General features: G+C 43.5%; 1 protein-coding gene across 6 annotated transcripts in view; it reads right to left on the bottom strand.

Annotated features, from left to right (window-relative positions):
* The window catches only part of RPA2 (replication protein A2), a 397710-nt gene that overhangs the window by 142479 nt on the left and 239132 nt on the right, over positions 1-16099 (bottom strand). For 5 of the 6 annotated variants that reach the window (XM_044060106.1, XM_044060104.1, XM_044060103.1 and 2 more), the window contains one exon: positions 12137-12253. The exons of the other annotated variant lie outside the window; for it this stretch is intronic. In XM_044060106.1, the coding sequence (XP_043916041.1) occupies positions 12137-12253 (117 nt within the window). The remainder of the gene's footprint in view (positions 1-12136; positions 12254-16099) is intronic. 6 annotated transcript variants of the gene reach the window in all.

The following is a 16099-nucleotide window of genomic DNA, read 5'->3' on the forward strand; positions in this document are numbered from 1 at the left end:
TTGTCGACACCACTTTTCTCTGAACTAATATTCCTATCAGATAAGTATTGCCTAGCCATATCATTTCTCTTTGCTTAAAATTTCTAATTTTAATTTCTCCACGCAAACAGCATGGCAACCTCTCTTTAAAAGTCAGCAATTATTTCATTCATTTGCTGTTCACATCTATCAGTATGTGTTTAATCTACTAACTTGTAGCAGCTGACTTTTCATTACACCCTTAAACAAAATGATTAGAATGCATACTAATTGTATGAGTATATTTATTTGTATGCATTTCCTTCTTATAAGATCATGACATCAGTCTTTTCTTGCCTCCTAGAAGGTAGGAGCCCCCAGGATGAACCATAAGCAAGGGTTCAAGCAAGCAATTGCACCCTGCATAGAGAATACCCAGGCAGTCCACTGGTTAGGAAGAAGATACAGAGGATGCCCTGCAAGATAGCAGTGGCAAATCCTGCTCTAGACCTGGAGAAGGCTGCTAAGTGGTAGTGCTTGGTAACAGTATGCACACAGGACCAGGTAGGAGCTTCCAAAATGCCTTTGGCAAGGTACTCTTTTCAGAAAGGCAGCAGAGGTGGCAGTGGCCCTAGTAGAATGTGTCCTGACAGTCTCCGTGGGCTTTTTACCATGATGGCTGTAACAAAAGATACAGTGAGATCGACTTGCAGAGAGTGGAAACTGGCTTCCCTACAGAGCCAGTGACAAAGGACACAGTTGGCCTGACTGAAAGATTTAGTTGTCATAACAGCAGAGCTGTCTCTGCACATCCAAAGATAGAACAATCTCTCCCCTGATTCTGAGGATTGGGAAAGAAGTTGGGCAGGTGTATAGCTCGAGTCAAGGATGTGTCCATTACCACCTTGGCTATAAAGGATGTTGGTACTCAGTGATGTTCTGTCTGGGTGTAACATGAAAAATGGCTCCACTGCCATGCCAGCTTGCAGCTTAGAGACCCTCCCAGCTAAGGTGATAACCAGTAGATGGATAGTCTTCCAAGTTAAGAATTTTAATTCAGTAGAAGCTACAGGCTCAAAGCGGGGTGGTGTCAGTTTGTCCAGAACATACTCTAGGTCCCGTGGAGGTATGGGCTGCCTACTGGAAGGTCCGATGTGAATTACTCCCCTATGGAATTGTTTCAGCAGGGGGTATGAAAAGATAGAATAGGGATGTGGGCTGAAATGGCAGAGGTGTGAATTTTGATGGAAGAAAAGGATAGGCCTCTGTCAACCAGGGTAGTCAGTTAAACCAAAATCGCAGATATATTAGCTGAATTAGGATTGAGGCCTTGCTGATGGCACCAGAGGGAGAATCTTTTCCACTTGTCTGAGTATACATTCCTAATACTAGGCCTTCTTGCCTCCTTGAGAACAACTTGAACTTGTTGGCTTGGGGTATGCTCAGAGGAGGATGCCAAGGGGATTTATCCAGGCTGAGAGTCTGCAGATTGGGATGCACAAACTTCCCCTTGTCCCGAGTCAGAAGTCTACTCTCTTGAGGTAACTGCCATGGATTCTCATTGGTTAAACTTGGTAGCATAGTATACCAGTGTTGCCTGGGCCAATCTGGGGCTATAAGAATGACCCTTGGTCCCTCTTCCCTGATTTTTAGGATGACCCAAGGAAGAAGTGGGGAGCACACAAAGGAAAAGTTGGGCTCAAAGGAAGGAGAAAGCATCTGTCTTCCAGGCTATGGATAGTTTGTTCCTGAAACAGAATCTTTTTGGTTGAGCATTTTCTTTGGTGGCAAAAAGGTTTATCTGTGGGGATCCCCATTTCTAGACTATGCTGAGAAATGTTTCCCAATACAAATGACACTCGTGGGGATCCATCAAGTACCTAGCAAGGTGATCTGCTAGTGTGTTTTGAGCACCTGGATGGTGTACCATAAGCTGCAACCCCAGAGGGTGAACTATATCCCAAATCTGCACAGCTTGTCGACAGAGGGGGAGAGTGAATACCTTCTGTACCACACAACTGTGGTGTCGTCTGTTTTGACTAACAGGATCCTTGTTTCTATTTTTCTTTGAAAGTGACTAGGCCAGGAATGTGCAAGTAAGCATCTTTTAGATCTAGGGGGACCATTACAGCCTTAGATGCTATAATAGAAGAATTTTTTGAAGAGTCAACATTTTGAATTTTGGTACCTGCAGAGACTGATTGAGGGTGGACAGGTCTAGAACAAGGCACCAACAGCCTTACTTTGTTTTCTGGTACTGGCTCTACTGTGCCCTGTGAGCACAGGTTGAGGATTTGATAAAGAGCCTCTATTCTCTTATCAGAGAGTCTTAATGACTCTTTTGAAAGTGAACTGTAACCATTTGAGGAAATATTCAGAACCCACTTGTCTGAAGTGATGAGGGACCAATTTTCTTTAAACAGGGATAGCCTTCCTATATCTTTTCAGGACAGGGTGGACGTGTGAGGAGGGGAAAGAAGAGTCATTGTTGCTGTCTGCCAGGGCCCTGTGGCTTAGAACTCCCCTGCCTGGGGGATTCTGAGGACCACTGCTTGGGCCTTTGTGCTTGGTACTGCCTTTCTGCCTTTGAAGTCTTTCCCTCCATGGTATCCTTTACCAGCTTTTTGACAGAGGGAAAGGGACAGTGTTTAGTGGGAAAATGCCTATTAAACCTAGAAAGCTGAACTTGGGAGTCCTTAACAGTATGCATAGATTTTGCTTTACCTTCCTCTGACCTAAAAGCTGAGGCTGTGTTCTACGTTGGAAGCCTTTGTCCAGGGTTGCATACAGAAGGTTGGACTTTACATGGTCTGGAAGGGTCTGCTCCCGAAGCAAAGCACACCTTCTAAAGACAGAACCAGAGACTGCAGCTTGGCTAGAGGTCTCCACATCATCATAGCAGCAACGTAATAAGTGTCGAGCCACCAGGGAGCTGGAATGGCAGAGGTCAAACAATTCTTGAAAATGTTCTTGTCCTCCAGAGAGGATATCCATTGCTTCATTTGATCCAATAGTTTTGTTGGTATTTAACCATATAAAAACTGGCAAGTTAAGGGCCCTCATGGCTAGGGTAGCAGAATTGTATTTTTTTTTTTTTAACCCCATCAAGAGCTCTGCTTTATCAGCATGTAAAGGGTTTTGTTTGAACAGCTGGCTCTTGCTCCCTTGTGTCCTGGAGTGACAAGCTCAGACTCAGAAGGATATTTGAGAGATTTATGAGAGTCTAGCACCCTCTGAAACCGGTCTGGTTTGGGGAGCTGTAGGAAGAGAATCTAAATTCAGAAAAGAATTCATAAAAACATCCTCTACCACCTCCAACACAGGAGGAATAGCCAAAGGTTTGTGTTCTGAAATGTCAAGGAGCTCCCTAACTCTAATTTTTAGATTGCGTGTATTCCTGTACCTCCCACTGAAAATGTTCCCTCATGTTATGGAATGTTTCCCCAAAAGTGATATCTTTAGTAGGAGGAACAGCTGAAGCCAGATTCTCTTCAGAACCTGAATCTTCATAAGTAAGGAAGGGTTCCTCCTCAAAAGGCTGACTTCCTCCTGGTCAGAATCCTCATCAGAATAGACAGGTTCACAGAAAGCTTCAGTGGTAGGATCCCTCTTACTTTTCCCTGGGGAAGACTCCAAACAGGGTTGCCCATCCCTAAAGAGAACCTCTTCAGTTAACCTGACCACGTTTTGCTGATATCCCTGTGCATGGCAGCCAGTAGGCCTAGGCACAGGGCCTGAGGTAGAACCTTTCTTTGAGACAGCTCTGGCCGTGGGCCTAGGTACATCCACAGTCTTAGCTCTGACTGTGGGCTTAGGTACATCCGTAGTCCTAACACAAGCTTCTTTGTAAGGATGAACTGATGCAGGCTGACACTGCAAGGGGACGTCACCAGTAAGAGACACTTGTCAGAAGCAAAGGTCTGCTGACAGACTTCGGACTCAACCAATTAACTGAAAGCCAAGGCCTGTGCAGAAGCTGAGGGACCCGATGGCATGTCTGGCTCCATACGAGTCAACATAGGCCTGTGCCACCACTTCCATTACAGAAGGGGGCAATGAAAGCACCTCGCCTTCCACAGCAACAGAAAGCCTTGGGGGACTATCAGAGGGGGAACAGTTATCAAAGGCCCTAAGCTTGGGCTTTTTTTTTTTTTTAAACCTTACTCCACTTAGGGAGCTCAACCTCAAGATGACTAGCAGATGTCATCGGGCGATGCGAAGTAGATGGCAGAGAAAGATGTAGAGCTAAGATTTTGGCCCTACACCTGGATGGTCCTAGAGTTAAAACAGGTGCAGAAATGGCAATTAGGAATGTCGATATCAGGACTTAAGACAGGTGACACAGCGTAAAGTCTTTGTGTGGGATTTGCTTACAACAGTGAAGACAATTGTTAACCTTATCTGACATGCATGGGTTACAGGAAGGGGAAAAAAAAAAGTTCCCCAACAGGGTATTTAGGTTTCAGACAACTTCTCTCTGGTGCAGATAGACTGGTGCACTGAAACACGGCTTTGGGCTCCAACGGCAAGAAAAGACAGATGTCACTGTGTCAGTGGGCTCTCTACAGGAGCACCGATACTGTATACGACATCCACCAGCCTTGGGAGGAAGGAGATTATTTTTTTCTCTGCTAGTCAGGCTGGCCAAGGGCTTCCACAGCAGGAAATCCCACAAGTCAGGACTGCAACAGTGAAGCACAAAGATCAGGTCTTTGGTAGGTAGGTTTCAGTGGACTTATGAACCCCAGACTGTGAAGGAGGGAAATAGTGAAACAGATTTAGTAAAAAGGGTCGGCCTAGAAGGTACCTGTATTAACAGGTCATCTAGATGTATCTGAATTCCAAGTAATGTCAGGGGGTCTAGATACTCTGCGAGAAAAGGTGCCAGGTAGTTTATCTGATATCGGATGCAGAAATGAGGAAAACTTGCCTGCAATTCTTCACTATTTTTCCTTTGATTGCTTCTGTTCCAAATAAAAACAAATGGTGCAGCAGGAGTGCCTACCTCTAGTTAACTAATACCTTTTTGCTGCACTTCAGAAATTTATCTGGATTCTCATTCAAAATTATTCAATGCGTTAGAAATGATTTCTCCAAAAGAAGCTTCCTCTTCAGGAGGATCAGAAGATAAGGAGTCAGAGGTCATTTGGCCTGGGGAATGAAGCTGAAAAGAGTACGGCAGAAAATGTTCTTGTGAATCAGACTGCCTCATCATCCTCTAGGGAGGAGAAAACATGTCCTTTGTGATGGGTAGCAGGAGTAGGAGCAGAGGAGATAAAAGTTTATCGTTTTAGTGCAAAGATAACTTTACACAAGCCCATTCACTGGCCCATTCACTCCTTTGCCTGGGACAGAGAAACATTTTTAGGTTTTCCGTTTTTTTTTCTTTGGCTCTGGAGTTGCATCCCTTTTACTAGACATGGTAGATCTGACCCAGATGTACCTCAAAGACGCAGATATTTCTTTTTTTTTTACTAATATGAGTAACACCTATAGCTCCTTCCGAAATGATTAAATGGGACTCCCCCCTCACTGGTGTTGGTAAGACCAGTCATTTCAGGCATGTGTGAATTAAACACCATACTGGCTTCTGGCAGTGTCATGGTAGGGGGAGTCTGAGAAATTAAGCACACAGTGGATTAAAAAATCTCAATGAGTATGTTAGAATCTGACTGGGCAGTTGTAAGATCAGGCCTCAGCCTCTTGAAACTCTTCAGGATAGGCAGATGTTGGGAGTGGAAAAATCCACCATTTTAGCTTGGACAAGGAGTTTAAGGAGCAGTGTCTTCAAGTGTCAAGAGATAAAGGGAGTACAAGCAACGTTTCAGTTATGAAATACTAGATGTTATAATCATGTTCTGCATTTAACAGAAAAGACACAGAGATCTTTGTAGGGAATCTGCCGACCACAATCACACTTTCCCCTCGAAGCTGACATAGTTTAGAACTATAGACATCAAAACTTACACATCTGAGCCAGTGAAGGCAAAAGATGCAAACGATAGTGTGTAAAACAGACCAATCAGTGAAAAAGTACAGTTTTGTACCTACCATAAATGTAGATGTTCGAAGATCCACATTGCTGCAGTCCTTACACTTGGGTAGTCCGCTGTCCTCGGTCGGCCCGAATATCAAAGTATTAGGCTGACGTCGGTCAAGGCGCTTAAAACTGACATCAGGATGTCAGGGTACAAATGCGCATGACCGACGTCATATCCTCAGTCTTTTCTTGCCCCAGATGTCAGAAGACCCTAAAAAGAAAGGTCAAAACCAAAAGACAGCAAAAAACAACCAACCACCCTTGCACTAATGCTATGTACAATATATACAATATCCACAGTATTCACAACCCAAACCACACCACCGCCTCAAACTATAGAGGGGAAGGAGGGAGGGTAAATTGGACTGCAGCAATGTGGATCTTCGAACATCTACATTTATGGTAGGTACAAAACTGTACTATGTTCTTCATCTCACATTGCCGCAGTCCTTACACTTGGGTAGAATCCCAAAGCAGAGGTAAGGGAGGATGGCAAAGCTATAAAGCAGGAGGAGCTGCCAAAATGCCTTGTAAAATTGCATTGGCAAAACCAGCCCTAGATTTAGAGTAGAGTGGAAGGTGGTAATGCTTAGAGAAAGTATGCAGTGAACTCCAAGTAGCCGCCTCCAAAATATCTTTAGTTGCCACCCCCCTTAAAAAAGCTGTAGAAGTGGCAGTAGCCCTAGTGGAATGAGGCCTAATCCCAGCTGGAATCTCCTTACCATGATGGGAATAACAGAAAGCAATACAAGACCCAATCCACTTAGAAATAGTTTGTTTTGACACAGGCTTGCCCTGAGAACCCAAAGCAAAAGAAACAAATAACTGCTGAGACTGCCTGAACCCTTTAGTTCTGCTCAAATAATATCGCAACTGCCTGTGTATATCCAAAGTGTGCAAAATCTTTTCCCCTTTGTTTTGGGGGTTTGCATAAAAAGTAGGCAAATGAATAGTTTGGTTTAAAGCCCCACTAGAAACCACTTTAGGCATAAAGGAAGGATTAGTACGTAGAGATACCCTATCCTTATGGAAAATTAAGAAAGGCTCAACCGCCATAAGGGCCTGCAATTCAGAAACCCTTCTTGCAGAGGTAATGGCCAACAAAAAAGCAGTCTTCCAGGATAAATATTTCAACTCGGCAGTAGCTGCAGGCTCAAAAGGTTGTAGAGTAAGTTTCTCCAACACAAAATTGAGATCCCAAGCAGGAGTAGGAGCTCTACGTGGGGGTCTTAAATTCTTTGCCCCTCTAAGGAATTGCTTAAACAAAGGATGAGAAAACAAAGGTGGGTCACAGTCATAATATGCAGAAATCGCTGCAGCATGAATCTTAATGGAAGAGAAGGACAAACCTTTGTCCAGTAACTCAGCAAGATATTGAAGGGCCACACTTAAATTAGGTTTAGAAACATCAAATTCCTTTGCTGTACTTCAAAATAAAAATCTCTTCCATTTATCTGCGTACACTTTCCTTGTACTAGGCCTCCTGGCCTCCAAAATAACATTCAAAACTTGCTGTGGAAGCTGAAACCCTCCAGGGTTTAAAACAGAATATGCCATGCTGTTAGGTGAAGAGAGTGGAGTTTGACATTGAGTAAGTGACTGTTCTCCTGAGACAACAGGTGTGGAATCGAAGGCAAAGGCCATGGAGGTTCCCGTACCAGACTTCTCAGTAATGGGTACCAGTGCTGTCGAGGCCAATCTGGAGCTATTAGAATCATCTTTGGCTTGTCCTGTCTGACCTTTAGGAGTACCTTTGGGAGGAGAGGCAGAGGAGGAAAGGCATACACATGAAGATTGCTCCAATTGAAGCAAAGAGCATCCACTTTCCAAGCTGTGGGATGAAACCTTTTTGTGCAAAACTTTGGCAGCTGGTAGTTCAGTGGAGAAGCGAACAGATCTATGTCTGGAGTTCCCCATAACACTGTCAATTTCTGAAATACATGAGGATCCAATTTCCACTCGTGGGGATCCATAATTCGTCTGCTCAACACATCTGCTAAGGAGTTCTGTGCTCCCGGCAGAAACCTTGCCTGAAGATTCAGCTGTAAACTGAGAGCAGTCTCCCACAAAATCATTGCTTGTCTGCACAGAGGATAAGAATGTGTTCCCCCTTGCTTGTTGATGTACCACATGACAGTTGTGTTGTCTGTTAGAACCAACACCTGCCCTGGAAGGAGTAAATCTTTGAAAGCTATCAATGCAAATTGGACTGCTAACATCTCCTTCAAGTTGATATGTAGATGTTGAAGCCTGGCAGGCCACGTGTCTTGTATCCACTTTCCATTTAGATGAGCTCCCCAAGCTTTGTCTGAGGCATCTGTCGTTAGAATCTGACTCGCCTCTGGCCGGGTCACAGAGAGTCCCTTGTTTAGGTGACATTCCTGAGCCCACCACAAAAATTCCTTCTGAATGCAAGGTATTATCTGAATGACAGTGTCCAAATCTTGGCAGTGCTGTGTCCATACATTTTTGAGATACCATTGTAGCTTCCTCATATGCAGTTTGGCATTGGGAAGCACCAGAATACAAGATGCCATGAACCCCAAGGCTTGAAGGACTGTCCTTGCAGTCAGCCTGGACTGATGAGACAACTGATGGAAGTAAAGAAAAAGATTCTTTTGTTTGTCCGGGGTCAAAAAGGCCATCTGGGATGCTGTATTCAGTCTCACACCCAGAAAGCACATGTCCTGAGAGGGTACTAGACTGGACTTTATTTCGTTCACAGAATACCCCAGGCATCTTAGCACTGCTATCACATACTGTAAATGATGAAGAAGTTCTTCCTTTCCTTGGGCCAGAATCAGGCAATCGTCCAAATAAGGATAGATCTGTATTCCTCTTAGCCTGAAGAAAGCTATCACTGGAGCCAGAACTTTCGTGAACACTCTGGGCGCAGTAGATAAGCCAAAGGGCAATGCAGAGAACTGATAATGAGAAGTCCCAGCCTGAAAACGCAGATACTTCCTGCAACTTAGCCTGATAGGAACATGAAGGTAAGCTTCCTTGAGGTCCAGAGTCACCATCCAGTGGTCCTTGCCCAGCATAGGTAAAAGCTGTTGTAATGTCAACATTTTGAACTTGGGAATGTCCAGATAAGTGTTGAGGATAGATAAATCCAAAATTGGTCTCCACGTGTTCCCCTTCTTTGGTACTAGGAACAGGCGAGAATAAAATCCTAGGCCCACTTCTGGCAGAGGGACCGGTTGTATGGCCCCTATTTGAAGCAACAGAGAAATTTGTTTGTGAGCCTCTAGTCTTTGCTGAGGAGGAACGTCCGGCATGCCTTTGAAAGGAGGCAAGGTATGGAAATAAAACCTGTAACCTCGGTGTATGATATCCAATACCCATCTGTCTTGGGTAACCAGACTCCAATTTTCTTTGAAGAGTGCCAACCTTCCTCCCAAAGGTGCTGCCAGGCAGGAAGGATCTGGCAGCTGAAAAGGTAAGTCATTGGGCCTGTTTACGAAAGGACTGGCCCCTGCCCTCACCCGAAGATTGAGCAGGTGAACTCCCAGTCCTAGGTCTGAAAGAGCTCTGAGCTCTGCCTCTACCACGTCTAGATCTACCCCTAGACTGTAAATCATAAGAAGGGTAAGTCCACCCCTTAGCAGGCCAATTCCTACTAAACTTCGGAGGCTGAACTTGCAAAAAATCTTTAACAGCCTGCATAGACTTAGCCTTGTCTTCCATTTTCTTCAAGACTGACTCCACAGGTGGACCAAACAACACATCAGACTGTAAAGGAGCATCCAAAATTCTTGTCTTAACATGGTCGGATAAATTCTGATCCCTCAGCCAGGCGTGCCTGCGAAGAACTGACCCAGTGGCAGCCACCCTAGCCTGTACAGCATCAAAACCACATTGCAAAGAATGCTTACCCACCTGTTCAGAGACATGTACCAAATCTTTACACTCAATGCCTTCCGCCAGAGCATCTACCTTAGACTTTAATTGAGAAAGAAGATAGTTTTGATATTTTAACATGTGAAACTGGCAATTCAAAGCCCTCATAGCTAAGGTGGAAGAAGTATAGACTTTCTTTCCCCATCTATCCAAAGCTCTGGCCTCTCTATCTGGAGGAACCGGATTTTTTACCACAGAGGCCTTAACACCTTTAGGTCCCTGACTAACAGTTTCTGGGTCCGCCCTAGGAAGATATTTATGAGCCTCAGGCACCCTGTAATACCTGTCCGATTTAACAGGAGCAGGAGGCAAAGAATCAGGATTAAGTGAAGCCTCTGCAAACACATCTTCCACAACATCCAGAACAGGTGGTATAGCTAAAGGCCTATGCTGGGGTAAAAGCAAAGATTCCCTAAGCCTTTTCCTGGAATCAGAGAAGTCCTGACCTTCCCACTTAAAATGCTCCCTCATGGAATGAAGGGTCTCTGAAAAAGAAAAATCCTCTGGAGGAGAAGCAGAAGGAGTAGAATCATCCACATCAGAATCAGAATAAGGAGAATACTCCTGCAAGTCTTCAGCCGAAGACTCAGACCCATCCGAAGCCTGCTCAAAACTCCCCAACTCTGGTTCCACCCTAGGCCTCTTATCAGGAGGGGGCATAGAACCTCTAATCAAGGTAATTAAATCTTCCGCCATTTTAAGCATGTGCTTCTTGGGCACAGATCCTGATGAACTAGGAGTGACACCCACAGAAGCTAAACCTGACCTGCCTCTGGGAGAAGCCTTGGAAACAGAAGGAGAGGGCCTATCCACCCTAGGAAGGGAGGGGAGTACAGTTACCTGAGAAGCCCCTTCAGCCTGACCTGCCTCCTGAGAGGCCACATCCTGCAAAATCAAAGTTTCCCCCTGGGACTCCAGAGAGGCCTCCGGCGGAACCACCGGTTCCACTGACGCCTCTAAAGAACCGGCGTCCGGTACGGACGACTCTTCTTGTCTGGGCTTAGCTGCTTTGTCTTTGCGCTTCTTCGAAGAAGCAGGCGTCTGAGCATCCGACAGCATATTATAATTGCTCCGCTTCCCGAAGACCAACCTGGCACAATCTAACCTTCGCTTAATAGTGCGCTTATTGAACCTAGCACAAAAGCGACACCCAACAACGTTGTGCTCAGGCCCCAAACAAGGAATACACAAAGTATGATAGTCCCTATGCGGTATCTGTTTCCCACAAGAAATAGTTATTCACTTTTTCTGACATCCGGTAAACCACTGAGGCAAGAAAAAACCAAAATATTCCCCAACGGGGTACTTAGCCAACTTTGACTCTGTCTGAAACTCCGAATTCGAAAAATTTCAGAACGCCTGAACGGCACTTGCAACGCTGCTTCTGCATCGGACCATGCGGCAAAAAAGACTGAGGATATGACGTCGGTCATGCGCATTTGTACCCTGACGTCCTGGTCAGTTTTAAGCGCCTTGACCGACGTCAGCCTAATACTTTGATATTCGGGCCGACCGAGGACAGCGGACTGCCCAAGTGTAAGGACTGCAGCAATGTGAGATGAAGAACATCAGACCAATCAGTGAAAACAAACAGACCAATCAGTGTTTGAACTAGCAGAGACAGTCTAAGGTGTTCACACTCATATCTGCTTATGTACCCTTAAGCCCATAGGCTTAGGTCATACACTGGACATACGACTATGAAAGGTTTTGGCTTTGGTACTGTAGCCCAGGTTATTAGGGGAGATAATCCAAAAGTTTGGAATCTTACAACACTGATTTAAGGAAGGACATCTCAAATCATACAAGTGTCCCTGATAGAGTATAACACTCCACACAGACCAACTAGGGTGACAGGTCAGCTTTCCAACAAGCTGGATAAAAACTGTCACATAAGAGAAGCCCTTGTGGAATGTAGGTAGAAAATGGTTCACTGAAAAATGGGACTCAATTCTCAAAGTTAGACTCAAAAAAGTTCACAAATGTTGCTGTAAAAAAGCACCTTGCAGTCTGCTGTAAAAAGCTTGTGTGTATATGTGAGGGAGGATCATACTAATTTCAATTTCATTCATTTTCAATTAAACAGAAGTATTACTTGCCATCATGGGTGCACAGACCGGCTTAGTCTAGGTCACAGCCTAGAAAAGAACTGCAAATTAAAAGCCTTTTCTTTTTCTAAAATGATGCATGGCTTTAACAAAAGCTCTGAATGCTCCACAACAGAGGGTTACTCACCATAGTTTGTACTTTGTTGAGAAGCATGTGTGCATGAACCACTTCCAGCATGTGAGAGATGAATTCATTCATGTCCTCAAGTGGCATAATCTTAAATGCAACTAGGCTCTTCTTATTCTTAAGGGAAAAAAAATTAAGAAAAAAAATGAATTTTGACATGCTATTTACAGTCTCATTTCAATGATATTTCAAATGCTGTGTTACAAGCTAGTTAACTGACCTGAGCAACTTAGTCAAGTGATTTACCCACAACATTCCCAACTTCAGAACACACACACACACACACACACACACACACACACACACACACACACACACACACACACACACACACACCTCTAACGGCAAAAAGTCAAGATATCTAGTGTGGAGTTTGAAGGCCATAATATAGGTTTCCAACAATTAGGATATTTTCTAGGTAAAAAGCTAATCCACTACACTGCTGTAGTGACCAAAAATTAGGTTAAAGGAGAGCTAACTTCATCTTCAGTCACAATTCAATTTAGACATCACTTACAGTTGTGCTGCAGTTTACAATCTTTTCCTGACAAGATAAGATACCATGTTGTATGGTAGCCAAGCAAGAGCCAAACATGCTCAACACGAGATTTTCTCCCAACATGGCAGAAGGATAAACCACAACAAAATTGAGGAGACAGAGAGAGGGAGAAAGGAAGAGAGACTGAGAAGCCACTCTAAGACAGCTACATCTCAATCTATTGCCATCATCGCATACATCATGCAGCTGTACTAGGATATACCACAGTCTAGTCTCTCTCTCTCCAAAGTACTGAGCTGAGCAAGATGTCAAGCTACATATCCAGATGGTGGTGGGCAACTGCTGTGAAAAAAAAAAAAAAAAAAATCACCACTCATCTTGGAAATGGATTCTATTAATCCAGTTTGTAATATGTTTGTAAAAGCTACAGACCGTGGACCATACAGCCACTTCAGAGACAGCAGCAGCAAAGAATTCTCGAAAGTAACAGAAATCACAGCTACTTCATAGCAGTGTGTCATGACGACACCCTGACATGGTAATGAGGCCCACTGCAAGTGGCAGTCTAGCTGGAAATGGATTAGTCACTGGAAATCCCAGTGTAATTTGTGCACCAGATAAGCTGTTTCGATCTTCCAAACTCTCTGGTCATGGAAAATACATGTGCAAACTCTTACCTCGACCCTATACAGAATCTACTACCACATGCATCCAGAAAACAAAGGAAGTTTACCTATTTTAAGGTAATATCCAATATGACACGAAAGAATGAGAATCAAACTGGAAACGCATCGTTTAAGAAATACTATATCCAAATACTTACGTTCCAGACATTTTAAGTACTGCCAGAAAAAACAAAGATGAGCACTCCATCCATTCACTTTAACAGACGTCATAGTAGAATGAAAAGAAGGCTTCCACCACAACGAAAAGTTTATTGAAAAATTCTGTTAAAATGCAGGCTTTAATAAAACAAAGAAATAAAAGGCACAAATTGTGCTTTTCAAGTTGCAGGTCAAACAGGATAAGCGCTTTCAGTTAAAAAAAACCTTCAGATTCTAGACCTGACTTACTGCTGTTAAAATAAAGATCCTTAATTGCTCAGCCAATCACATACAGCAATCAGATGCACGCCTTCCTTAAGCCTACATTCATTTCTTAATTAGGCATCTCTCTTTCAAGATAGGTTTAATAGGAACTACTCTGTTGAGCCCTGGAAATAAATTGGCTCCAAGGTTCATGATCCATTTAATTTCTTCCTTTTCAGTTATGTTGACAATGTCTCCTCCACAGAGGTTAGTGGTCACATTCAAGATAACCATAAAGCTAAACGAATGCCCTGGATTTTTCAGACACATGCCCATATAGGGTATTGGTTACCACTTTATTCTTGATGTGTCCAACAGATGGCGAAGTATCCGTTCCTTAAACTTTCTATTGGTCTTTCCTATGTAATAGGCTTGGTACAAATTACAAGTGCCAACGTATATAACATTCTTGATGTTGCAGAACTAGGACACGACTGTAATGGAAGGTCTTAATGTTTTTAGGATGAAGGCTTAGAACTTTTGATGGGATATTTGGAGAACAATTTGTGCTATAAAGGAATAGGAGGTAAAGGAGTGCGACGTACCTTTATGGCACGACAGAAAAGCAGAGGGTCTTGAGATAATTAATGAATCTCTGACATACCTCAAATTTAATAACACGTTTCAGCACACATGCCAAAAGGGATATTACATTCAATAATGGGCCTGATAACATAAGAAAAACAGAAACAGACTTCATAAGACCCACAGGAAATACCTTTGGAAATTTGTGTAGTTTGAAATTCTGTCTAGGTCAACTAAAGACATCAACAAACCAGCCTAGTTCTCTTATTATAGTGATTGGAAAATTGCATCATCTAAATGCTAAGATGTGGAAAGGTTTTGTTTGCCAAAATGAACTATTCTCCATTTTTAATTGTAACTGTACAAATAAATTCACAGCTGTAATCATAACACCTGGAATTCCTCTCTCAAGAAGCCCAGTGAGTGGACAGACATTCAGAGTTGTACCTTCCCCTTTTGCTACAGCAGACTCCCTCCCACTCAGACATCACTGGATTGAGACACATGTCAGCCAATTTTTCACAGCTTTCTTGCCCTGTCTGAACCAGGAAGCTTGTACTAAAGCTTCAGAGCACAACTGAACCTATGGAGTCATCCAAAGCAGAACACTTCTTCCAGGTGATTCAAAAGGAAAGCAGGTGCTAGAAAAGGCATAGAAGGAGGGTGTTAAAGTCAACTGTCACATTTCCCAGACCCAAGATGGCCAAAGGAAGTGGAATGGAAAATGGGGAATGCAACAATAAACACTTCAATACAAGAAAACTGTACTACGTTCACTGCATTATTAACTTAGTCATGGCAGATCCCAAGGTCCAGTGGGTGGATGGCTGGCCCAAAGTACTTTGTGACAGTAGATCCTGAAGGATGGCCATGGCAAACCCTGCCTTGGGTCCTAGCTACTCAACCTAAGCAGCACAATATTTAGAAGTTAACTTATGACCAGGTAGAAGCTTCTTACAGAGTCCAACTGTTTGCACCCCAACAAAGGAAATGGTGGATGCAGTGGCTCTAATTGGACAGGCTTGACAATGCCAGGAACAGCTTTGTAGTGACAAAATTAAAACAAACAGTTGGCAAGTCTAGACAATGCCCGCTTAGAAACAGGCTTCCTCTCTCTGCCCTTTCCAAGAGGGAGACAGATCACTTGATCAATTTTGTCCCAAGTAAAATCAGAGTTTCCTATGCACACCCAAAAACTGTAAAACCATTTTGTCCTTATTCTGGGCATATGGAAAGACAGGGAAGAAAAAAAGTGTCCCTAAACTAAGCTGCTCAGTTATTTTAGTCACAAAAGTTAGCTTGGTTAATACTTTACCCAGCTGAAAAATCAAAACGCGACAACCTGATATTTTGCAATCTTTCTATCAAAAGGCAATATCTATCAAAAAAGTGGTCTTCCATAAAATATATCTGTGGGCACAAAAATCAACTGCAAAAGCCATCAATGTAAAGTTTTCCTGTTTTTTTTTGTGGTTCAAGATGAAACAACCCCATTTGGGAATTGCTTAACTGGGCAGCAAGAAGATGTGGTGGGGATGCACCGTCAAACAAGGTGTAATGACAGATGTGTACCTTCAAGAGAGACATGAAATAATCCTGTTTTGTAAAGGTCTGCCAGGTAGGACAAACAGATAAACAGATGTGCCAAAATAAGGACACTAAAGGAAGAGACCATTTTTGCAAGAAAATATTTCCTTGGGCTATGTTTCCCAGCTTACCCACAAAATATTTGGCACACCCTCGAAGAACACATGCATGAATGGGTTGAGTGCTAGATCAAAGCTCTTGGACTTAGAGTTGACAAATCTGAGTTTAACACGAACCCTGAGAAGAGGTCCACGTGCCGAGGCA

Source organism: Protopterus annectens, chromosome 1.part2 (genome assembly GCF_019279795.1).
Source record: "Protopterus annectens isolate FY-2018-M chromosome 1.part2, PAN1.0, whole genome shotgun sequence".
In the NCBI taxonomy this organism is placed as follows: domain Eukaryota; kingdom Metazoa; phylum Chordata; order Ceratodontiformes; family Protopteridae; genus Protopterus; species Protopterus annectens.